The following is a 25,401-nucleotide window of genomic DNA, read 5'->3' on the forward strand; positions in this document are numbered from 1 at the left end:
TGTCTTGATATCCTTCTTAAAGTCTGGTGTCCAGAAAATGTACAAGATACTCCAGCTGAGACCTAACCAGAGATTTGTAAAGGATCATCATGACTTTCTTCTTTCTGTATTCAGTGTCCCTATTAACAAAGCCAAGTATCCCATACATTTTCTTAATGGCCTTATCAACTTGCCCTGCCACTCTCAAAGATTTGTGAATCTTATGCTCTTGCAACCCCCTCAAATAGTACCATTTCGATTATACTGTTGTTCCATCTTGTTTCTCCCAACGTGCATAATTCACACTTACCTGCATTAAATTGCATCTTCCTTTTGTCAGACCATTTCATCAATCTGTCTCAGTTGAACAGCATGCCGAGTTTCTACTCGTGAATAAAGTAAACAAATTAGATGCCATTGAAAACTTTTGTTTCTTTTCTTGTCCCATTACCACTCTATTTTGCCTTGCAACATCATTCCTTTTGTCATTTAATCTCTACTGCCTTCCACCCTCTCACAGACCTTCCCTTATGTTCTTTCCTCTACCACTCCCCCCACCCTCCCCGTCTCTGTACTTGTTTAAAACCTGTTACATCGTTAACTTTTAACTGTTTCACTCTCCACAGATGCTGCCTGACCTGTTGAGTATTTCCAGCATTTTCAGTTTTTGTGTCGGGGACAACTAGCCCTGAATGTTGGATATTGGAAAAAAACCTGAAAATGTACAGAATTCTTTTTTAAAATTTTTTTATTTAGAGATACAGCACTGAAACAGGCCCTTCAGCCCACCGAGTCTGTGCCGACCATAAACCACCCATTTATACTAATCCTACATTAATCTCATATTCCTACCACATCCCCACCTTCTCCTACCACCTACCTATACTAGGGGCAATTTACAATGGCCAATTTACCCATCAACCTGCAAGACTTTGGCTGTGGGAGGAAACCGGAGCACCCGGCGAAACCCCACGCAGTCACAGGGAGAACTTGCAAACTCCGCACAGGCAGCACCCAGAATTGAACCTGGATCGCTGGAGCTGTGAGGCTGCGGTGCTAACCACCGCGCCACTGTGCTGCCCTCAGTATAATATGACAATCGAACGTCTCATATGGGAGCCTACTGTAACAAGGGTGGCTTGTGCAAAGCATCCCTTCCATGTTGCATTGCTGATTATTTTATGGCCAAACGAGGCCGCGGTTCTCCAGCTGTAAAATACGGAATTCCGCGACAGGTGTATGGGTAAATACGGTGCGCAAGGTTTCCTGGGAGTTGTAGTTCCTTCCCCTTCCCGCTCCCTCCTCTAACAATCAGACAAAAGGAGGCGCTGGAACTACACATCCCATAATGCCTGCGGGGAGCAGCCGCATGCGCGGTGGGAGGAGGCTGCACTGCCTCCCAGGACAGAATATGGTCCAAGCGCTCCCAGGGAAACCGGGGGGAGGAGGGAGTTGTCGCTGCTGCTGCTGCTGTCACCAGGTCGGAGGAAAAGTAACGAGAGGAAGAGAGAGACAAAAACAAAATGCCAGTCACCACGTAGTGTGACCGAGAAGAAGAAAGGCGAAGGAGTACTGTCCCCGCGATCAGCTTGCATGGGTTATTATCAATGAAATGTTCTTTTATTCCACCGGTTCGTTCCCCAGTAAATGATGAAGAAGCAGTTCAATCGGATGCGACAGCTCGCCAACCAGACGGTGGGCAGGTAGGCTCAGGATTGCAATGTCTTACCCATATCTTTATATTTAATGTTAATAATAGTGACACCAATAATGCCTGTCATCTATCTGCACCCTGGAAACATGCCCCGGCAGAGCGATGCGAGCGACTGCAGAGAGTTTAGCTCAGGAATGCAGCGCTTGTTGTTTTCTCCCCCCTCTGTCTCTCCGCTGTTGTTGCTGCTGCGCTCGTTCAGTCTCTGGAACCAGGAGCCTGTGTCGGGCAGAAGGGGCTTCGCTGAAACCGAAAGTGACGGCGGAGGAGCAAGGTCTTAATCCATTTCTTTTTTTTAAATGAAATTGTCAGCGATCTGCCACAATTTGAGAAAAAGGGAAGAATATTCTATCCCCACCCCACGGTCACACACACACACAATCTTGCGTCGGGGTCGATTTCGTGATGCCCATGGAAGCTGAAAATGAATGAAATCTTAAATATTTGAGGTCATGAAGTGTGTTAGGATTTGGAAAGGGAATCTGACGTGTCTTATTACAGGATTGCGGTATAGGGACTTGGTCTCCTGGCTGAAGTGGGAGGCGTGGTTGATGTCAATATATTAATACACCTTGCGCATTGCAAGCAGAGAAAAAAAAAGGCGATACCATCTTTCGGTGAGGTTTCCTTTTAGAATATCGAGATTTACTGTAATTGTTGAAATCCAATTAACAATTCTACCACAAGAATCAGTGATCTCGACCTTTTCCCTGCGCAATGCATGCCACAAGGTGGCATTAAAAAACATGTTTACGTTTTAGGAGGTACCTGCGCTAAAAAAAATGCTCTCGCAAAAAAAATGAGCAAGCTTTGGACATTTTGCTGCATTTTCTCTAATGTGGGGCGACTTGATTTGCACGCTTGCCTTCCCCGTCCATTTATAGTGGTGTATATCACAAATAGACACCCCCGACCTGCTAACATTAATGCTTTAAACCCAACAGGACGAAACAAGCGGCTCTGGCGCTTGTCAGACGCAAGATGAAAATTTGTTCGATCCTTGCTTTGTGTTTAATCACTAGTGTTTGTGAAGAGGAAGAAAAAAATAGCTGTTAATTATAGATGTACAAGGGAAAGAGGGCAATGCGGTTCCAATGATTTTATCTGGTTTCAGGTGGAGAAATTTGACATCCAATCTTGCAAATAAGGATGGCAAAACTATACTCCGAATGGGACACACGCACACCGATGTAGATAAATGACCTACAGTCTTGAAATGCTTCAGCAATGCAATTTCAGAAGTTGAACAATTTGCCAGAGATTTCATGTGACCTAGTTTGCCAGATCGCTTCATAAATTTTCCCTCAATTTGTAAACAAAAATTCTTACATTTTGGAGCTATTCGTTAAAATCCTATACCATAAATTAGTAAGACAATATATTAGGCATGCGTTATGGGCTTTGGAAGTATTTGCCTGAATTTTTGATTAGAGATACAGCACTGAAACAGGCCCTTCGGCCCGCCGAGTCTGTGCCGAACATCAACCACCCATTTATACTAATCCTACACTAATCCCATATTCCTCCCAAACATCCCCACCTGTCCCTATATTTCCCTACCACCTACCTATACTAGTGACAATTTATAATGGCCAATTTACCTATCAACCTGCAAGTCTTTTGGCTTGTGGGAGGAAACCGGAGCACCCGGAGAAAACCCACGCAGACACAGGGAGAACTTGCAAACTCCATACAGGCAGTACCCGGAATCGAACCCGGGTCCCTGGAGCTGTGAGGCTGCAGTGCTAACCACTGCGGCACTGTGCTGCCCTGCATCCCAGCTGTACCCGGTTCTCCACTCAGGGTGAAGCAAGAAATTCTTAATATTGAGCATAGGATAACAAAAACATATTTTTTGGGATATGTTGCAAGCCTTTCATTGATGCTCCCAGCTTGATGTCACTGAGGTTGGGAATGAAGCAGAATGGGAAACTGGACTTGTGTCCTTAGCATTCAGTGATAGCTCAACACCATAAAAGTCCCCCCTAGGAGTGTTAAATCTGAATGCAAACTGATGGCTAGGATTGTGCAGTCAGTGGCAAAGTGACAGCGCTTGCTGTTGACCTCGAAGAAAGTTGCCATGACAAATATCTCGAAATTTCTGTGGTTTGGATTTCATCATTTCTGACTTGGTTTAATTATGGCACCAAGTCAAGGGGAACTCCAGGCATTCTGCAACAGTGATGTCATCAAGCTGGCTAAACAGCCAATCACATTAAAAAATTCTCATAGACAGCAAACCAGGAAGTAAAATGGACTGACTATCCTTCCTTGTACATGAATTTTACAGATAAAGATTGGAGCATACATATGATAGCAAGATAGAAGCTGAAATATCAAAAACAAACTTTACAGAAATAAAATTTTTTCTTATATGGATCTTTTAAAAATCATAATGTAGAAATCTGACATTGCAAAATTAGTTTTTCAGGGCCAGAGAGGTTGTTCAGCAGTAGCTATGACTTAGTATACTGCTAAAAACCTAGTTACATCTCATTTAACAAGGCAAAGCCTTTTCAGCTTAAAGGAGAAGTTCACAATTCAAATGATTGCTAAAGGTTGCTGTCTGCGGCGACTTCAACAGTGCACCCTGTGGAGGAGCAGGGAATCACTGACAGCAGTTTCTGAATTTCCAGGTTTAACTGCACATGTGCAGATGCCAAAAGTCTGTGTCACAGTAGTAATGACGGTGAACACTGACAGTTTTGCTGTCGTTATAACTGCAAGACCCCAACTTATATCTTGCTGACTTTTTAAGTTTACTTAAATTCAGGACTAAGTAATTTCTAATATTCAAATGAGTATCTCCTTAATTAATCATATTTCATTAATGAAATTCAAGCATGTTTGGTATCTGAAAATTCATTCTTAGTTCAATGATTTTCAGATTTACACATTAGCATTGACACATTTAAGGGGAAGCCTGATGTATGAATAGAGGCTTATAGGGCAGGATGTGAAGAGGTAATTAGAGTAGCAGGAGCTCATGTGGAATGCTGTAGATTCTGTGTAACTGGGACTTGTGTTAAGATTGGAAAAGTATGGTAACAAGCAAGGCTCCTCCTTGGAAGCACAATTGATTATTGAGTGAAATTGATCAGAGAGTACTAGATTTAATGCTGATGTTTAGGTTCATTTTAAACAAAAGTTGTATTTATACCTTTCACTGAAACCAATATAAATTCAGAGATAAAAGTGTGGCAGAATCAATACTTGTCACTGATATATTTTGGTACCATAGCCATGGCTGCTTTTATGTATGGATTATTCGTCCTGAAAATCTGTAGAGGCTCGGGGCAGGAGGAATTCATTCAGTGTAAGTGCCCAAGACAGTCAAAGTTTGTACAATCAGGAGGTTCACATTAACGTGGGCATGTTGGTACCCATGTCACTAGGGGTACATCCTGGACAACCATCTGTCAAAGAAGCAGCAAATTGTGGCTGAATAATTCTAGGTCTGAGCATGGGGGCTCTCTGGAAACAAAAGATCAATGATACATTGAGCTAACCTTTTAAAAAGAAAATCTTAGTTTGTTCTTCATGGGTCCAGACCAGAATTCTTTCCTTGCCACCCAGGGTGGCTCAATGTTGTTAGCAAAGCACATCTGGTCTCCTCAGATATACCAGTCCTATACTGCACCCCTCCTAAACCCTGGGATGTAAGGACTTGAGATCCAGCCTATCTGGTACCTTGTCTAACTTGAGGTGCTTTCCCTGGAATGACAGCACATTTTCAGGACCTCTACTTCTGTTCACTCAATATAAGCTTGTTCCAATTATTATTAGAAAATGGATTGTTACTACTTCAGCTTTGTGTACTGTAATCTGTTTTGGCTAGAATTCCTTTTTTTACAAGATGGGAAACAAGTGTTGATAAAGATAATTGCTGTGTGTGATGGAGATTGTGAAAGATCATATAAAGATAGTGATTTCATGTTTAATTGTGTTACCACTTATATCATCATTTTATTTCCTACCTACAGAGTCAGAGTAGGAAAAGGTTAAAACTATTTCCAAATTGCCAGTCATCGTATCTTAAGTGATCTGTTTGTTTTAGGCAGAAACAGCTGTGCTTACTCACTAGTTCTCAGACTTTACTTTCCCTAGGCTTCCATTTCTTTACAATTTAAAATGTAGATTTGGCATCACAGAAAACTATTGCAAAGCTACGTCCGCATCACAGGAGATAGCAGGTTGGTGGAAGTGAATTACAAGACAAAAATCCCCTTGAATGTTGGTGTAAACCGTTGTGTTGGAACTTCAACAGTTTGTTAGTATCTGAATCAACAGATTAGGTCACTGCTGCTAACTTTCTACTGCCCAACCATATGTGTGTTATATTAAAGTTGTTTTGAATCTCTGCTTCTTTATTTTTAAATTTTATTAATGCTACCAGATTATATTGACCTTTGCACATAGCAGTCAAATCACATTCTCACAAACTCATCTGTTATAAGCAGTGGGAACTGTATTTGCAAAGTAATTCCACTGCCGTTTGTAGGGTTTTACAGTAAATATCTGTGTGTGTTGAGTTTCTGGATATGCTTTGAATACTTAACTTGTATTGAAAATGTTTTTAAGGTTAGAAAATTGTAATTTTCAGTCATTTTAATTTTTTTCTTTGTCAATTTTCTCCTCTTGTTTCCTCTTCCGAGTGAGTGTCAAGAACCTATCAACATGTATAATTGCAGCAGAATTTGCTGAACAGCAATCAGGGTTAGGAACCCTGGCTGGGGTTCCTGTCGCTAATCCAAGAGGCTTGCAGCCAAATGTAGCAGCAGACTTTTCTTTCACTATTGCAGCGAGTATTGAGGGCAGTTGTGGTGTCCCTATTACGTCTGCAGATTGACGTAGAACAAATTTGAAGTCAGCCTGGTTTCAGAGACTTCCCTGAATGTTATGGCTCAGCTGCTCACTGAATATATTTGCCAAACAACTGGGACAGAGGTCAAAAATAAATTTAATTTGTTGAATGGTTTGTTTCACACTTGCTTTTCATTTGCTTCCAAAATAACAATAGCAACAAAAGATGTATATAACTGGTATAAAAAGTTGCATTGTAAAACGCTGTCTGTAATTTTACTTTCCAAATATGTTTCCTGTGATTATTCCTGATTATTTTTAAGAAGGGGAGGACTTGCCTTTCCCTCTGTATTAGGAATTTCAGATAGAATTAATTGCATGGTGCAATTACTGTTGTTTTGTCGGTAAATATGGCAGCTATTGTCAACACAACAAGGTCCCACAAACAGCAATGTGATGAATGACCTGTTAACCTGCTTCTGGTGCTTTTGGTTAAGGGAAGAGTGTTGGCCAGGACAACTGGAGAACCTCTTGCTCTTTGAATAGATGTTTGCCGTCTAATTTTAAGTCCTTAGTGTTATACTTCAGAAGGCCAGTTGTTGAAGGAATATGCTGGATCCAATCTTTACTCAGTCTTGCATTTATTTTACGATGTAAAAAGATTAAACATGCAGCACCTCACTCGAACCTTCACTTAGTTTCAGTTTTATATATATATACACTCAAGTAACACCTTTCACCTGGGTATAATTTTTTAAAATTAATTTGTTGTGGGAGGTGGGTGTTGCTGGCTAGGCCAGCATTTATTGCCCTGGAACTAAATGGCTTGCTAGGCCATTTCAGAGTCAACCACATTGATGTGGGTTTGGAGTCACATGTAGGCTAGACCAGATAAGGATGGCAGATTTCTTTCCCGAAAGTAGAGTAGTGAACCAGATGGGTTTTTACAACAATTGACAATAGTTTCATGGTCACCATTAGACTAGCTTTTAATTCTAGATTTATTAATTGAATTTAAACTTAATTATCTGCTATGTTGGGATTTGAACCCACGTCCCTATAGTAGTGGGCTCTGGATTATTAGCCTAGTGACATTACTACTATGCCACCATCTCCCTCTAGATGAGTAAACACAATTAACACTTAGGACATCCAAAAGCACTTCATAGCCAATAAATTGTATGAGCCACTTGAACAGCCAGATAGCACCTTGATTTAACATCTTGTCCAAAGGAAAGTATCCCATTCAGTTTTGCAGAAGAAGGGCTTGAAGCCACGCTCTTCTGACTGCAAACTGAAAGTACTATTGTTAACTCCATAAAGAATTATTAAAGCATAAATAGATGTTTGTGGCCATGAAACTCCATGGTCAGCGATCCCAATGGCTGCACAAATGCCACTTTGAGAGCATCTCTGGCATCTGTCTGCCCCTGGTCCTAATGACATTGACAGCCCCCCTCCCTGACCCTGCCAGTGTTAGATCGACCCCTGAACAAGAAGACCAACACAAAACTTGTTTTAAATTGCCTCTTTGGATGTCCAGGCCACGTTCCTGGCCGGACCCTGTTGGTAGAATGCACGTACACCCATTGAAGAGGCTGGCATGCCTAATCGCTTTTGGTATCACCAGCTGCCAATACTTTTCTGGGACCCACCTCAAGGAGGTATCTCATTTTGAGAATGGACATTTTCTCATATATCTGGCTAATGCATATCATAATTGTCAGCCAGAAGGGATTGAGCAGGTGTGAAAAGGACAGTAAATTCAAGTTGAGGTATTGATTACTTAAAAGTGGTCCAGGATTCTGACTGTAAAATAACCACACAGGAGTCTCTGCCTCTTCTCCCCACCATTCTCAAAATGAGATGCCTGCTTTTCTGCATCAAATTGAAATAAAATTTATTTTCTGAAGTGATTATGTGAATGAGGTAATTTGTGATATCCTGTCATCCTTTTTTGAAAGAAAAGGATAAAGCTTTCAAATGTGTTTAAAGCTTTCAGTGTTTTGCTGACATCATCAAATACGCTCAGCTTTTCAGGATCTAGTTAAAATTGTTCCTAAATTTATTATAATTCCTCTGAATAGAAGCAACAGTGCTTAAGTAAGGAAATAATATTGAAAATATTGGAGGTAATTTTAACCTACTCGCCTATGGGGAAACTGATGAGCTTAGATGCAATGCTTTGCACCCAACCCACTTTTATCCCCATTGTCAGTGGAGAATTGGGGGTGGGGTATAAAACTAGCTTTCCACCTGATCCTGTCAGTTTCCTGACAGGCAGCTTTGCTTAAAATTATGCCCATAATCTCTAGAAAAATGTAAAATAATTCTTTTATGCTATATGATAAATAATTAGCCGTAATAACTCTATCAAAGATTGTTGTGTTCTGTTAATGTATACTTCCAGTTAATCAAATCTTTGGCTGATCTCAAGAACTAGTCTTGAAGGAAGGGCAAATAAATGTTTAATCCTTTTCAAATAAACATTAACTCCAAATACATATTGATGGATGGAACTGGCAACAGGTCAAAGTGTAAATCTCACATCCTTCTCACCTGGCTATGAATTGGGGAAAAAAAGGGGAACTCCTGTAGTTCTGCAGTCAACCATCTTGAAACTGTTACAGTAAAGGAGATGTTTGCTTTGAAGTACTTGATATGTGGTACTTTATGGCTAGTTTGTTGGATAAGGCATATGGTCCTTGTAAATGAGAAATTAATTAATTTTTTGAGAAACACTGCTGCCACACTGGAATGTAAAACTACCCGAAATTCATGCAAGTGTGGTCTTGTATTTTGCTACAATTTTGTGTTCTCAATAGCAATCTTTCAAATTAGATTTGGAAAAATAGTTTTGCTTGTACAGGCTGTGAAAGGTCAGGTGATACCTTCAACTTGAATGGGAACATCTTGAGAAAGGTTATAACAGTAACCAAGATCAGTTGGATTTGAATAGAAAATAAATTATTCTGCAAGTTGCCAAATGTCCTGTTCTTCTTTTCTACTGGATTTGAAATTGGAGTTCTTATTACTGAAAATAATGATTATTGTTGTACATCTTCCAATAGCTGAAATTGTTTCAATTTTACAATTGTTGGTTTCTATTAAATTCACAAAAATGTGCTGCAAAAGCAATTCACCATGTAAAGCTCTTTAAGATGTTTCAATGACATAACAAGGTACTGTTTTTTTTAAAGTTAGCTAGTAGGACTTAAACCCTATAACTTATCACAAAATTCCCTCAAGTTTGGTCAATGGTAACCTTAGGTTTAATGTTTATGTTTAGTTTAGTTTAGAGATACAGCACTGAAACAGGCCCTTCGGCCCACCGAGTCTGTGCCGACCATCAACCACCCATTTATACTAATCCTACACTAATTCCATATTCCTACCACATCCCCACCTGTCCCTATATTTCCCTACCACCTACCTATACTAGGGGCAATTTATAATGGCCAATTTACCTACCAACCTGCAAGTCTTTTGGCTTGTGGGAGGAAACCGGAGCACCCGGAGGAAACCCACGCAGACACAGGGAGAACTTGCAAACTCCACACAGGCAGTGTATTGATTTTTTTTCACTTTTGTAAACTTTGCCTTGTTTAAGCTCTCAGTTTTCTCCCCTTGATCCAAAAGATACTGGTTGATGGAGGTGCCCAGAACCCGCCAGCCGAGTTGCTCCTTGATACCTCACCTAAGTGACCATTTTCTATGCATGAGTCCGAACAATGAGAGTTTGAGAACACATAGATCGGGAAAGAACCCAGACATTGTAAACTGATAATTCCATTCAATCCATTTAGCCCTTGAAAACAATTTGCGCCCTAATTGTGAATTGTGAATGCATTATTCCTTAGTTCCCACCACCCCCCACCAACCTTCTGTCTCCTCTAGTTTCCTTGGGCCATGCATTCAGCTGGCCACAAATAGGTGCAGAGGGGTTGCTGATAATATTGTTCCCTTCATGTGGAGGTTGGATTCTATTGTTTTGTGGCACTGCATGTTAACTCTCCCACTTGGAGATTAATTATTAAAACAGTTGCTTGCAGTTGTGATACACTACTTCATAATAAAATGTAATATAGATATATTACCCATAGGAGTCCAGGATATGGCATTATTTCCACAACTCTGCCTTGGGGTAGCTGCATTCATTTTTATTGCCAATTCAACATTAAATAATTTCTCGCTTCAGTGTGTAAGTGCACACTTTTTATTTACAATAACTTATAGCTTTTTGATTATTTTAGAGCAAAGCACTGAAACTATAAATTGTCTGAATGTTAGGTAACTAAGGAGGCAGTGGCTGGTTGGTACGGTTTATTCTGCAGTGTATTTCCTGACTCTAGCTTTGCTATAGAGGGTGCTGATGGATGAACAGATCCATGTAAGCATTACTGTCTGGAAAGACAGTGGCTGTGAGAATGGAGAATCTGATCTGAGTACATCAAATTTTAGATGGTATGCTTCATTGCTAAAAAAACTCGCACCAGATGCCATAAATGCAAATTTGTGAATCATGAATTTAGAACCAATATCATAAAGTGATACATGTTTGGAATTATTTACCAAACAAGTATTGGAGGCAACAACATTACGGTGACTAAAATTCACTTATAAGAGGCTAATATACTGGAGGGACAAGTGAGCTTTAATGGGGCGAATGGCTTTATCTTATCCCTGGTTTTTATTGTATCTTCATGGAGAAGAAAAATATGAAGAGGAGAAAGAAAGAAGAATTACACCAGGTATTCTTGCACACTTCCCAAATAGCTGGTTACTGAACCTACTGGGGAGAGATTTGGGAGTAGAACTAGTTTGCTTGTTTGCCCTTTTGGTCTGGCAGTGAAGCAGTGGTCTAAAGAGAGAGAAAAAAACATTTAAAGATGAAGGTTTCATTGGAAGACCCTAGACTGTGGACATCTGTTGTCTATTATCTTTAATCATTTCAGTGCACATGGCCTAAGGAAAATTGATTTGAAAGGTCATGTTATTTTGAATTCACAGACTTGGAACAGCAATGGCACCGCGCCCAGTACCCAATATGGCTGGTGGGGCTTGCATGCTCATTAAAAAACAATTAAATAAAAATGCTATCTACTGTAAAATATAAATTTAAAACGGTGGCCTGAAAATTGGTTTGCACTGGCCCGTCAGCATGAACTGGGCACAGAGATCAATCCCTGTACTGGAATGAGTTGACCGAAGGCCCACCCGATATTGCGTCACGGACCTCATTTACATGAGACTGGTGTGTTGCAGACCCCTGCTGGGCATTCCCAGGCAGCTCGCTGTTGAATTTAAGGCCTTGGAATTGTCTGCAGCTGCTCTCAGGTAGATCCTGGGTAGGGGTGAGGAAGCAATTGGTAGGGAGGGATTTTCAATAAACTGATGAAAGTGATTAATAGAGGGAAGGGGCCAGTGATCAGCGAAGGGAGGAGATTGCATTCAGGTCAGCCCAATTTTACAAAAGGGACCTCAAACAATCGTTGTCTCCCGATTTGCGTATGCAGAAGGTCTAACGAATGTTTCAAGCGCATACCCTGAACACCTCTTTTACTGCATTCACCAACATGGTGGGCGACTCTTTTCCAGTTGTACCGATAGAGTTAGATGAAGCAGGTAGGAAGAGGCTTGTGTGGAGCATAAACATCGGCATATACCTGTTGGGCCAAATGGCCTGTTTCTGTGTTGTGCATTCTATGTAATTAGAATCACAGGGCTAGATTTTTGTGTGGTCCCATGAGGTGGGATTGGGGGTGGGGAGGGGGGGTTGAGCACGGAGTATGGCTACGGGTGGTGGGGGGGGGGGGGGGGCAGTGGGGTGGAGGGCCTGTCGCCTGCCATTGCCCAGCGATCTTCCCGGGGTGGGATAGGCCGACGACTGCCTTCCCATCCAGAGGCCAATTGAGGCCATTAAGTGGCCTATTAATGGCCAATTAAGGGCCTCTTCCCACCACCGCTGGGATCTTACCAGCGGTGGGAGGGAGGCCTCCTCCGCATGGGGATGATGCCTTGTAACGTGAGGTGCCCTCCCTGCGGGTTTGGGGTTGGGTCTCTCCTCCCTGGATAAATTGTGGTCCACGGAGAACCCCACCAGGAACCAATTCACCCCCCTGGACTTCAAGACCACCCCCAGCCCCCGTCACTGGGGCCTTCCGGACTGGCCCCGGCGAACCTGCCTCATCTACCTCTTCTCTGGAGTTGCAGTGCTGGGCCTGGATCCGAGGCCTCTCCAGTACCGGCAGTGGCCAGTGCTCCTGGTGGTACTGCTGAACGGCCAACCCTATGATTGACCTGCAGCTCATGGCAGCGGGATCCCTGTCTTTATAAAGACTGGAGGAGTTCCGAAGAAGGGTCACTGACCCGAGACGTTAACTCTACTTCTCTTTCCACAGATGCTGCAGACCTGCTGAGTATTTCCAGCATTTCTTGTTTTTATTTCAGATTTCCAGCATCCGCAGTATTTTGCTTTTATTCCAGCATAACCTCCCTGCTCTTGTATTTATTACCTCGTCTAATAAAGGAAAGGCTTCCATATGCCTTCTTAAACACCTTATCAATCTGTCCTGCTACCTTCAGGGATCTGTGGACATTCACTCCAATGTCCCTTACTTCCTCTACCCTTCTCAGTATTTTCCCATTAATCATGTATTCCTTTGCCTTGTTTGACCTCCCCAAATGCATCACCTCACATTTCTCCAAGTTGAACTCCATTTGCCGCTTTTCTGTCCATCTGGCCAAACCATCAATATCTCCCTACAGCTAATCTCGCTATCGACCTCATGGCCAATCTTGGTGTCATCCGCAAACTTCTTGATCATGCCCGCTAAATTTACGTCCAAATCGTTACTACACACCACAAAAAGCAGGAAATAGTCCTCCAGTCGCTAAAACAGTCGTCAACAAATACCCTTTGTTTCCTGCCCCTGAGCCAATTTGGTATCCACCTTGCTGCATTTCCCTGGATCCCGTGGGATTTTATCTTTTTAACCAGTCTGCCATGTGGAACGTTGTCAAAAGCCTTGCTAAAATCCATGTAGACCATATTAACTGCACTACCCTCATCTATCTTCCTTGTTATTTCTTCAAAAAATTCGATCAAGTTGGTCAAACAAGATCTTCCCTTAACAAATCCATGCTGACTATCCTTGATTAACCTATGCCTTTCTAAGTGACAATTTATCCTGTCTGTCAGAATAGATTCCAATAATTTGCCCGCTACTGAGGTTATACTGACTGGCCTGTAATTATTCGGTCTATCCTTCGCTCCCTATTTTTTAGCAGAGGTAGAACGTTAGCAATTCCCCCATCCTCCAGCACCATACCTGTATCCAGTGAAGACTGGAAAATGATGATCAGATCCTCTGCAATTTCCTCTCTAGCTTCTTTTAACAGCCTAGAATACATTTCATCTGGCCCTGGTGATTTATCAACTTTCAGGGATGCTAATCCCATTAATACTTCCTCTCTCCCTATGTTTACCGCATCCAATAATTCACACTCTTCCTCCTTAACTACACTATCTGCATTGTCCCCCTCTTTTGTGAAGACAGATGCAAAGTATTCATTAAGAACCATAGCAATATCTTCCACTTGTACACATAAGTTACCTTTTTTGTCTTTTATGGGCTCTACTCTCTCCTTAGTTATCCTCTTACTATTAATGTATTGATAAACATCTTTGGGTTCACATTGATTTTGCTTGCCAATATTCTTTCATGCCCTGTCTTTGCTTTCCTAATTTCCTTTTTGATTTTACCCCTCCATTTCCTATACTCCTCTCGGCTTTCTGCTGTATTGAGTTCTCGGTGTCGGACATAAGCTTTCCTGGCTCCTTGACATCCGTGGGCCTCTAAATTTGGCCGCCTCACTGTTGTAAGCACTATAGCCATGGTGAGCTGGTGGTGAGGGTGTGAATATTTAAGGGGGTGAATGGGGTGCCATTCAAGCAGGCTGCTTTATTCCGGATGGAGCCAAGCTTCTTGAGGGTTGATGTAGCCAGACTCATCCAGGCAGGAGAAGAGTCACACTCCTGATTTGTGCCTTGTAGATGGTGAAAAGGCTTTGGGCAGTCAGGAGGTGAGTTAGTCACCACAGAATACCCAGCCTCAGGCCTGCTTTTGTAGTCACAGTATTTATATGGCTGGTCCAGTTCAGTTTCTGGTCAGTGGTGACCCCCAGGATGTTAATGGTTGGGGATTCGGCAATGATAATGCCATTGAATGTCAAGAGGAGGTGGCTAGAATCTCTCTTGTTGGAGATGATCATTGCCTGGCTTTTATATGCCATGAATGTTATTGCCAGTTATCAGTGCAAGCTTGAATGTTGTCCAGGTATTGCTACATTTGGGCATGGACTGCTTCATTATCTGAAGAATTGCAAATGGAACTGAACATTGTGCAATCATCAGTGAACATCACCACTACTGATATCATGATGGAGGGAAGGTCATTGATGAAACAGCAGATGATGGTTGGGCCTGGAAACAGCCATGAGGAACTCCTGCAGCGATATCCTGGAGCTGAGATGATTGGCCTCCAACAACCACAACCATCTTCCTTTGTGCTGAGTATGACTCCAACCAGTGGAAAGTTTTCCCCCTGACTCCCATTGACTTCAGTTTTACTAGGGCTCCTTGATGCTGTTATATATTGGGTGGCAGTAGCAAAGAAGACTGAAAACGGACTCCAAGCATGACCAGTTCAATTGATGTTTATTGCGTCATTGCGTACTACTCAGGCTCGGAATGCCAACATGCTAATTTTGCCTGAAACTGCATTCCCTTTTGTTTGTGTCATACTGATGTTTTTGACTGAGCTGTTTGTGTTGAACTTTAACAGTCAAGTTTGGTAGGATCAGACTCAAACATGTCCTTAATTGTCTCTTCATCAAAAGCTCAGCAGCTATATACCCTGTAATTGAGTGTGGGGCTTTTCTATACTTCAGCAGGAAATTAGCCAACTGATGTTTCATACAGAGTTTTGAACACCCATGCAGCACTTGTTTCTTGCTTGCTTCTTTAACTATCTTAACAGATCTGTCAGTTGCTCCATTTGATGCCGGATGGTAAGAAGGAGTGAGGGTATGTTTGATCCTATTTTCCTTCTTGAAATTTTGGAACAGAGCAGAATGAAATTCAGAGCCTTTATCTGAGACAAGTTCCTCCAGTATTCCATGACAAACAAAAATAGAGTGTAATTCATCTATGTTCATTCAGTATTGGTGTTTTGACCCATGTGCTTTACTTTGATCCACTTTGAGTGGCTATCGATGAGTACCAAGAAACTGTCATTTCTTTTTCACAGAAGTCCGCATGAACTCTTTGAAATGGTCATGTCAGCCTTAACCACGACAAAGGAGTTTTAGCAGATAGTACATTTGATTATAGGTCACTGTCACGACCAGGCCAGTAAACAAAACCTCTTGCAATGGATTTCATGCTGCGTGTTCAGTATGGAGTTCTTCCAGAATCCTATCTCTCAAAGAACTAGGTACCACCACTCTGTGACCCCACTTGATGCAGCCTTAATGACAACTCATTATGAAGACTGCAGACAGTTTCAATTCCTCGTCTGTACACTGGTCAAATTCTGTCCATCCATTCAATGTCTGTTCGTAGACTCTTTTCAGCACTGAATCTTTCAGAGTTTCAGTGGCAATTTCAGTTGCAGTGATTGGAAAGTCATCATAGCGTGAAATTTCTGCCCCAAAAAACTGGTGAAACGTTTTTATTCCAAAAATGATTCCATGTGCTTCATTATCTATCTGCATGTAGTTGCATTCACTCTTGGTGAGAGTATGCAATGTGAGTGTTATGGGCTTCTCTTGACCATCATCCAAGACATAACTGATCACTGTTCCAATACCATAGTTTGAAATGTCACATGCTAGCTTCAGGTCACAATTTGTGTTGTAATGAATGAGTAATGCATCATTGGTCAGGCTTCTCTTACATGCATCATAAGCATCTTGTTGTTCCTATTTCACTTCTTTCTTCAACAGCCTATGTAGTGGAGCTAACACCATTGCAAGCTGAAGCAGAAATGGCGAGTAGCATTGAACCATGCCTAGAAAAGATCCAAACTCAGACACATCTTTTGGCTCTGGGGCATTGACTATTGCCTCTATCTTCTCCTTTCACTGGCTGTAACCCCTTTTCATTGATTTCCAAGCCAAGGTACACTGCCTCAGATTTAGAAAGGCACACTTGCTCCTTTTCAACTTCACATTGTGATCATTGGGCCTTTTTAACACTTAATCCAACACTTGAAGATTCTCTTTCTCTGTTATGGTTGCGATCAACACATCATCTTGATTGCACAGGCAATGCAGCACTCCTTGCAAGATCTTATTCATTGTAGCTTGCAAGATTTTTGGAGAATACTTCACACCATGGGGAAGCTTTGTGTAGGAGTATAACCCCATTTGTGTGTTTATTGTGAAATACTGCTGACTCTCTCAATCCACATTTAGCTGTACATAAGCATGGGACAATCCAACTTTGTGAATAGCTTGGATCCTGCTAACTCCACATAGAAATTTTGGGAGGTCGGTAATGGATACTGCTCATCCACTGCCTGGTTGATTGTACATGCATATGAACATATGATTTAGGAGCAGATGTAGGCCATTGCACCCCTCAAGCCTGCTCCACCATTCAATAAAATCATGGCTGATCTGTTTGTGTTTCAATTGTGACTTTGTAGTCCCTGCATAGACTTATGGTTTTGTCTGACTTGGGCACTGCTACAATTGGGGTTGCCCAATCACTGTGATTAGTTTTCACTAGCACACCATTCCTCTCTAGCTTCTTTAGCTCCTCTTTAACCTGGGTTTTGAGAGCATAAGGGACCGGCCTAGCCTTGCAATATACTGGCTTTGCATCAGGCCTAATTCGGATGTGCGCTTTCTTACCGATTATGCCTTCATAGCTGTCCTCGAAAATGTTCCTGTAGCTATTCGAGAACTGATCAAGCTTCTTGGGTATCTCAACTTGGAAAGCATGTTTCCAGTCTAACTTCAGCTTGTAAAGCCAGTCTTTGCCCCTTAATGTTGGTTTGTTGCCATATCTCGCTACAACGGTTGGGTAACTTGAGGAACTTGCCCTTATATTGGACATTGCACTCCATATGTCCACACATTTCTAACACCTCATCAGAGTAGGTTTTCAACTGAACTGTGCTCTCAGTTAGAGGTACATCACTGAATTTGCTCTCGTATGTGTCTCTATTCATAATACAGCAATATACAGCCGCAAGAATGCACACGTTGACGTACTGTTGATTTATTAACACCTTTGTAAAAAAGTCTGTGTCCTTTGAGTGATTTCTAGTGGCATAAATGCTGTATAGCCGTAGTTCCTCTCTGCTTAGGCACTCTGGTTTCACATCAAGATTGTGAATTCCACCCTTGTGCCGTCACTGTTTTCCATTACCACTGGAATGGGTTCTCTTTCCTGCTTTGGCCTTCGCTCAGCAAGCAGTTGCAATATGGCCTTTTGGCAATTAAAGCATTTGGCATCTCTGTGCTGATATGCATGTGTCATGTGGTTGCCATTACAGAAATAAAAAGTCACTAGACTACTATCACCAACACTCTTTTGACTACGTCTCCTCACTTTAGGCTTGGCGTATGCCTTCTGGCTATGGACAGAATCTGTACTAGTCACTTGCTTAGAAAGTAATTCCCAAGCATTCTTTGATACCATTTCAATGAAAGAGCAATCTTACACGTGAACTCAAATGTAAGATTTTGTATGTTAAGTAACTTTGATTAGATTCTCTCATCCACCAATCTACACACAAATCTGCCTTGTAATGGATGGTCTAAGAATGTGCCAAAGTTGCAATGTAATGATAAATTCTTCAGTGCCACAGTGTACTCACTAACTGTTTCACTACTTTTCTGATTTCTGGTTCCAAATTTGTAGCTTTCCGTTATCGCTAGTGGTTTAGGGTTGAAATGTACCTCCAACTTGGTGACGGTTGTTTTGAATAGCGCATCTTTTGCCTTGTTGGGAGCAAGAAAGTTAGTTAGCGTGCCATACACCTGCAACCAATTTCCGTTTGCAAAATTGTTTACTTGCATTCAAGAATTGCCTTATTCCGAGACTTGACTTCTTCAATTTCACCTTCAAGTCCCAAAATGGTAAAGGCTCTGAAAAACATGTCAATTCTTTCAATATATGAACTGAATGGCTCTCAAGCCGTCTCATGTGTTTCTAGCCTTCCGATGTATCCCGCAGTTGCAGCCATATTGGCCTGTTTCCAAATTCAACAGTGATACAGTAAACTGCGGCTGTCCATAACAGTGATACAGATACTGTAGGTGCGAGGCAGACGAGATTCAGCACGGGAGTTCACAATAAAACTTCTCGATAAGTCAGTTTAGGTAGAACAAACTCACCCAAACCCAGTCCAGTCGGTGGTTAAAAATGTCCTCTTAATCAGATGAGAGACTTTAATCAGATGCACATTAAGACCCTACAGCAGCCCATTTGATTGAGGAGACAGTTCCAGACACTGTCTGACACAATTGGTGAAAATCTGAGTTTTCCCTCCTTTCCTGGGGTTGTAGTTTTCTTGATGCCAGTTCCAAGAGAGTAGTGACAGGGTCTAGGCTGCTTCGAACTCTCTTGTGGGAGCATGGCCGCATGATGGCAGGAATGGTAAAACTCAGCACAATCCAGCTGAAATCTCTGCCATCCAAGTGGGCAGATTACCGGGAGCCAGCTTGTCTTCTTCACTGAGGTCTCTGCTGCCGTTCACTGCCGATATTTACGGACCTTGATCTCATCCTCCTTGTAAAAATCTGTTATATAATGGGTGGCACTAACAAAGAAGACAGACTCCAAGCATGGCCAGTTTAAGTTATTGCGTCATTGTATACTACACTTGCTCTGACATCATATCGTATTAACATAATTCACAAAGCTCTTTTGCCCATGTTTGGACCAAGGCTGTTATGAGGTCTGGAACTGAATAGTCTTGGCAGAACCCAAACTGAGCAGATTATTGATGAGGAAGTGCTGCTTGGATGACTCCTTCCATCACTTTGCTGATGGCTGAGAGTAAACTGATGGGCAGTATTTGGTCAGATTGGATTTGTTCTGTTTTCTGGGGGCAGGGCATACCTGGACAATTTTCCATTTTTGTCAGGTAGATAGGTGTAAAAAAATTTCCTTGTGCCATCTCTGGTTCTTCAGCCAATCACCTTAAATATTGATCCTCTGGTTACCGATGGACCTCTGGAAACAGTTTCTCCGAGTCACTCTATCAAAGCCATTCATGATTTTGAACACCTCTATCAAATCTCCTGTTAACCTTCTCTCTCCTAAGGAAAACAACCCCAGCTTATCCAGTCTCTCCAAATAGCTGAACTCCTTCATCAATGGTACCATTTTAGTAAATCTCCTCTGCATCCTCTCTAAGGCCTTGATGCCCTTCTTAAAGTGTGCCACAATTCCCCAACTGAGGCCTAACCATCATTTTTATAAAGGTCTAGCTTTACATCCTTTTTTTTTGTACTCTAGATATGTCTATTTATAAAGTCATGGACCCATATGCTCTCTTTTAAACGGCCTTCTCAACTTATCCTGTCACCTTCAAAGATTTGTGTACATTCACCCTCAGGTCTCTCTGTTCCTGCATTCCTTTAAAATGGTATCATTTAATTTACATTGTCTCAGTCTTCCTACCAAAATGTATCACTTCACAATTCTCTGTGTTAAATTTAATTTGTCATGCATCTGCCCATTTCACCAGACTGTCTATTCCTCCTGAGGTCTGTTACTAACCTCATTTTTTTACTACATTTCCAAGTTTCAGGTCAATTGCAAACTTTGATATTATGACCTGTTATCCTAAGTCCAGTTTATTAATATATATCAAAAAAGCAATGATTCTAATACTGACTCCTGGGGAGCACCACTGTAAAATTCCCTCCAGTTTGGAAAACAAATATTCACTGCTGCTCTCTGCTTTCTGTCCCTTTGCCAATTTTATAACCACACTGCGCTGACCCTTTAATCCCATGGCTTTCAATTTTGCTAACAAGTCTATTGTGTGCTACCTTTCAGATGCCTTTTGAAAGTCCATATACGCAGCAGCAACCACACAACCCTCATCAACCCTCTCTGCTACTTCCTCAAAGAACTTAATCAAATGAGCTAAATGCGATTTGCCTTTAACAAGTCTGTGCTGACTTTCATTTATTAGCCCATATTTTTCCAAATGCCTGTTAATTTTGTCCTGGATTATTATCTCTAAAAGTTTTCCCATCACTGAAGTTAAACTGATTGGCCTGTAGTTGCCAGGTTTATCCCTCTCATATTTTTCAAAGGGGGCTAACGCAGATTGGAAGTTTTGGCAATAGCCTCTGCAATTTAAACCCTTATTTCCCTCAGTAATCTAGGATGCGTCCCATCGCCACCAGATGCCTTTTCTACTTGGAGGACTGCAAATCACTTAAGTCGCCCCTCTTTATTTTTATCCTATCCAATATCGCAACAATTTCCTCCATTACTGCTGTGTTGACAGCATCCTCTTCTCTTCTCTAGTGAAGACAGATGCAAAGCGCTTTTTTAGTACCTCAGCCATGCCCTCTGCCTTCACAAGAAGATCTCCATTTTAGTCCCCAATCAGCTCCACTTTCCTTTGATGACCCTTTTAATATTTATGAGTTTAGAAAAGACTTTTGCGTTTCCTTTTATGGTAGCTGTTAATCTATTCTTATACTCCTTCTTTGCCCCTCTTATTCCCTTTTTTAGATCTCCTCTGTACTTTCTATATTCAGCTTGGTCCTATGTAATGAATGTGTGTGCCCACCTGCCATATTGGTGCCGGGCATGGTGCCATTGAATTTCTAGGCCAGTAAATGCAAAATAGCAAGACCATACATATCAATTCTCATTGGGCCATGTGTACTGAAATGATTAAAAATAATAGTCAACAGCTGTCCACAGTCTGAGCAACAGGGTCTTACAGTCCTACATAAAAATGACAAAACAGACATTTTAATGATCTAAACCAATTTTAGTACTGCTTGAAAATCACAGAAAGGAATGCTGACTTTGTCAGAATGTCTCTTGTGCTGCATATGGTTTAAAACTGCTTCTGTCAAAGGTAATATTTGAAATAGTTAAGTTAAGGAATTTGGGTGTTGTATTTGAATAAATTGTCACTGTGTTTGTATATTAAAATATCATCAAGTCTTATAAAATAGCTCCGAACATCAAACAAAATTACAATTACTATGACTATGTGAACCAATTACTTTCATACTTGAATCTGTTGATTACTGAAGGTTCATTCATACTAATCAGTCCAATTAGTGGTTAATTATGAGGTCCAATTTCTTGCACGTTTCTTTTACCATGCTGCATGAGTTGTGGATCACAATTTACTTAGACTATATTGTTGAGCCAATATATCAGCCTGTGACCTAGCCAATACATCAGTCTGTTATCCAACTAATATACGTAATGTCCTCTTCATTCCTTAGAACATGACTGAAATAACCAGAAATCAAAACAGGAAATGCTGAAAATATGTAACAGGTCAGTCAGAATCTGCAAAATGAAGAGACAGTTTATGAAATTTTAGATGTAAATGTGAGGATCATTATCATTAATACAACACCAACTTGTATTTATATAACATGTTTAATGTAATAAAATATCCCAAGGCGCTTCACAGGAACAATACAAAACTAAATTTGGCATCGAGTCATGTAAGGAGATATTAGGGCAGACCAAAAGCATAGTCAAAGGGATAAGTGTCTTAATGGAGGAAAGAGAAGTGAAGAGGTTTAGGGAGGGAGTTCCAGAGCTTGGGAGTTTAGCAGTTTTTTCTTTATATTTTACTAAAATAATCAGATTAATTTAGTTTCCTTTTGCATACCTAGCACAAAGAAAGATGGTTGTGGTTGTTGGAGGCCAATCATCTCAGTCCCAGGACATCGCTGCAGGAGTTCCTCAGGGTAGTGTCCTAGGCCCAACCATCTTCAATGACCTTCCCTCTATCATAGGTCAGAAGTGAGGATGCTCGGTGACGATGGCACAGTGTTCAGTACTATTCGCAACTCCTCCTATACTGAAGCAAGCCAGGAGTGTGATAGAATACTCCCCACTTACCTGGAAGAGTGCAGCTCCAACAACACTCAAGAGGCTCAATGCAGTCCAAGACAAAGCAGCCCGCTTGATCGGCACCCCATACACTACCTTAAACATTCACTCCCTCCACCACCAATGTACAATAACAGCAGTGTGTACCATCTACAAGATGCACTTCAGCAACACACCAAGGCTCCTTCGACAGTGCCTTCCATACCCATGACCTCTACCACCTAGAAGGACAAGGGCAGTAGGTACATGGGAACACTGCCACCTTCAAGTTCCCCTCCAAGTCACACACCATCCTGACTTGGAACTATATCACCATTCCTTCACTGTCACTGGGTCAAAATCCTGGAACTCCCTTCCTAACAGCACTGTGGGTGTACCTACCCCACATGGACTGCAGCTGTTCAAGAAAGCAGCTCACCACCATCTTCTCAAGGGCAATTAGGGGTGGGGAATAAATGCTGGCCTGGCCAGCAATGTCCACATCCCAAGAACGAATTTTTAAAAAACTCTTACTAGATAATTCTGTCAGTTATCAGATTGTAAATTTTGTTATTTACATGGTTTCATCAACTTATTAGTTCTTTATTCAGAAATATAGTACTCCCATAATACATTTCAAAAAGATCAAATGCCTAAAATTTATGTTTATCTTTGGGCCCCATTACCTGTGTTCCAATTATCCACCTTTCTGATATTTGCCAAGATGTTTTGAAAAGTACGCCTTTTTTCATTATTTGTATTGCACCAGTTTTCAATCCACTTCCTAAAACATTGCTGTACAGCAAGTGTAATACTTAATTTGGGAACTCTCAATTTTCATTATTCAATATTTATTATGGCGATTTACTTAATTTATACCAAGAATTAATGGCCTTACTTTAAATTGCGATTAGAGAATTAATGGGAAGCACTCAAGGTGATCACTGAATTATAAGTGGGAATCTGAATTAGTCTGAAACGATCTTTTTACACTTAAAAAGCACCACAGTGTTGAAAGTAATTATCTGTCCGGATAGTTGTTGCTGGAGCAGCAGTGATTTTTATTTCCTTTAGGGGTTGGGGTTCCATTTTCCTGACTCTTTTGATTGTGTATGTCTATTTTTTGTGTTGTTCTTTTTCTTATAAGGGGAGAGGGGATTGTCTTGCTGGGCTGGAGGGTGGGGTTGCAACCCCTTATTCTGGGTGTAAGGGGGAAGAGTGAAGGGTCTTTTCACTTGGCAAGCCAGTGACGAAAGATGTTGTATTTGTCTAAATAGTACACTGGGGTTGGGCAAGGGAGAGAAGACACTTTAAACATATTCCTCCAAATTAACTTGGCACTTTGCAATTTCAGCATGAAGAAACTAAGGTCCAATCTTACTTCCATTCTAATTTAACCAAAGCACAATGATTTTAATGGGAAAGTAGAAAAGTTGTCTTGCTGTCATGGGTGGAGGCTTTACTGGATGGAATAATCAGTGGCGTGGTACAAAAGAAAATCCACAGTCTTGTTTCAGGTGGTGTGAAAGGAAGATTAACCAAGTTGTTTTGTTCAGTAGTTGCTGGGTGTGCTCCAAATATGTAAGGTGGGACATGCTTAACGTATTGAAGCGCTGAATTCAGTGTCGACTCTGAGCTGGATTAACTGGTTAGGTGATTTCAGTAACATGCATTGTTTGGGCTGGGACAAGAGTTTGACTCTGGAATAATCCATTCTTGGGTGGAACTGCATTCCTCACCAGATATGAATTGATGGTAATGTATAATGCATTGAGAACATTTGTAAGCTTTTGTTCAACTCAGTAATAGCGTCATTTGAAAATAATGATGACACGCTGACTTACTGACCAGTGGTGATGAAATTATATTTAGTTGAAGCATTCTGCTACTCATAAACAATTTTGGCGAAAGTTGCTTCTAGTAATATTATAAAAGTATTCATGATACCAATCTAGGTGGCAAGGTTACTACTGAAATGCAGATTGACAACATTTAAAAGAATCGTCCAGAGTATTTTTTTCCCTTATTCTATCAGCTGTGGCTCAGTTGATAGTGCTGTCACCTCTGAGTTACAAGGTTCTGGGTTCAAGTCCCCCTCCAGGACTTGAACACAGCAATCAAGGCTGAGTCTTCAGTGTCAGCAAAGGAATGCGATGTTTTGGATGAGAAATTAAACCGAGGCTCCATCTGCCCTCTCAGGTAGATGTGCGAGATCCCAGGGCACTATTTTGAGCAGGGTCGTTATCCCCGGTGTTCTGACCATACTTTATCCTTCAATCAACATCGCAAAAACGGATTATCAGATCATTATTGTTGGCCAGGGGCTGCAAGAAGTACAAAATCTATTACAAACTGCTGGATTGTTTGTGAACTATAGTAACCTGTACTCAGACACTGGCCTGTGCTGGTAAAAACCAGTTTGAACTAATTAATTTATGTGACAAGACAAGGAGAGAGATCACAGGAATAGAGCCTTATTTGGACACGGTGTGATACCGGGGTCTTTGGGCCTGGGCCAATAAGGAGAAGATACAAACGAGGTGAACAGGCCTAAGCCAACCAGAAAGAAACAGCACAGTTTTGAAGAGATAAGAAAGAGAATAAGTATAGAGATTCTTGGGCATAGAGCCAGCGAGAAACTCCGGAGACCAACCATTGCGGAAGTGGAAGACCCTGCGTCAGCAACGCAGCGACAACGTAAAAAAGAGAGAGAACGGAACGCCTGGCCAGCGTCAGATCTCCCCTTTTTCGGGTATTATGCTTTGTTTACTGTGACTAGGTCAGGGAAAGGTCAGAGGAA

The 25,401-nt window shown here is 41.4% G+C and overlaps 1 protein-coding gene across 10 annotated transcripts in view; it reads left to right on the forward strand.

Moving 5' to 3' along the window:
• Window positions 1-1,386: 1,386 nt before the first annotated feature.
• The window catches only part of arhgap44a (Rho GTPase activating protein 44a), a 479,646-nt gene continuing 455,631 nt past the window's right edge, over window positions 1,387-25,401 (forward strand). For 9 of the 10 annotated variants that reach the window (XM_068058026.1, XM_068058032.1, XM_068058028.1 and 6 more), the window contains exon 1: window positions 1,387-1,682. In XM_068058026.1, the coding sequence (XP_067914127.1) occupies window positions 1,627-1,682 (56 nt within the window). In that variant the 5' untranslated portion in view covers window positions 1,387-1,626. Of the gene's footprint in view, window positions 1,683-22,000; window positions 22,056-25,401 lie in introns of all 10 variants that reach the window. The other variant, XM_068058027.1, reaches the window with a different exon arrangement.

Source organism: Heterodontus francisci, chromosome 26 (assembly GCF_036365525.1).
Source record: "Heterodontus francisci isolate sHetFra1 chromosome 26, sHetFra1.hap1, whole genome shotgun sequence".
NCBI classification, from domain to species: domain Eukaryota; kingdom Metazoa; phylum Chordata; class Chondrichthyes; order Heterodontiformes; family Heterodontidae; genus Heterodontus; species Heterodontus francisci.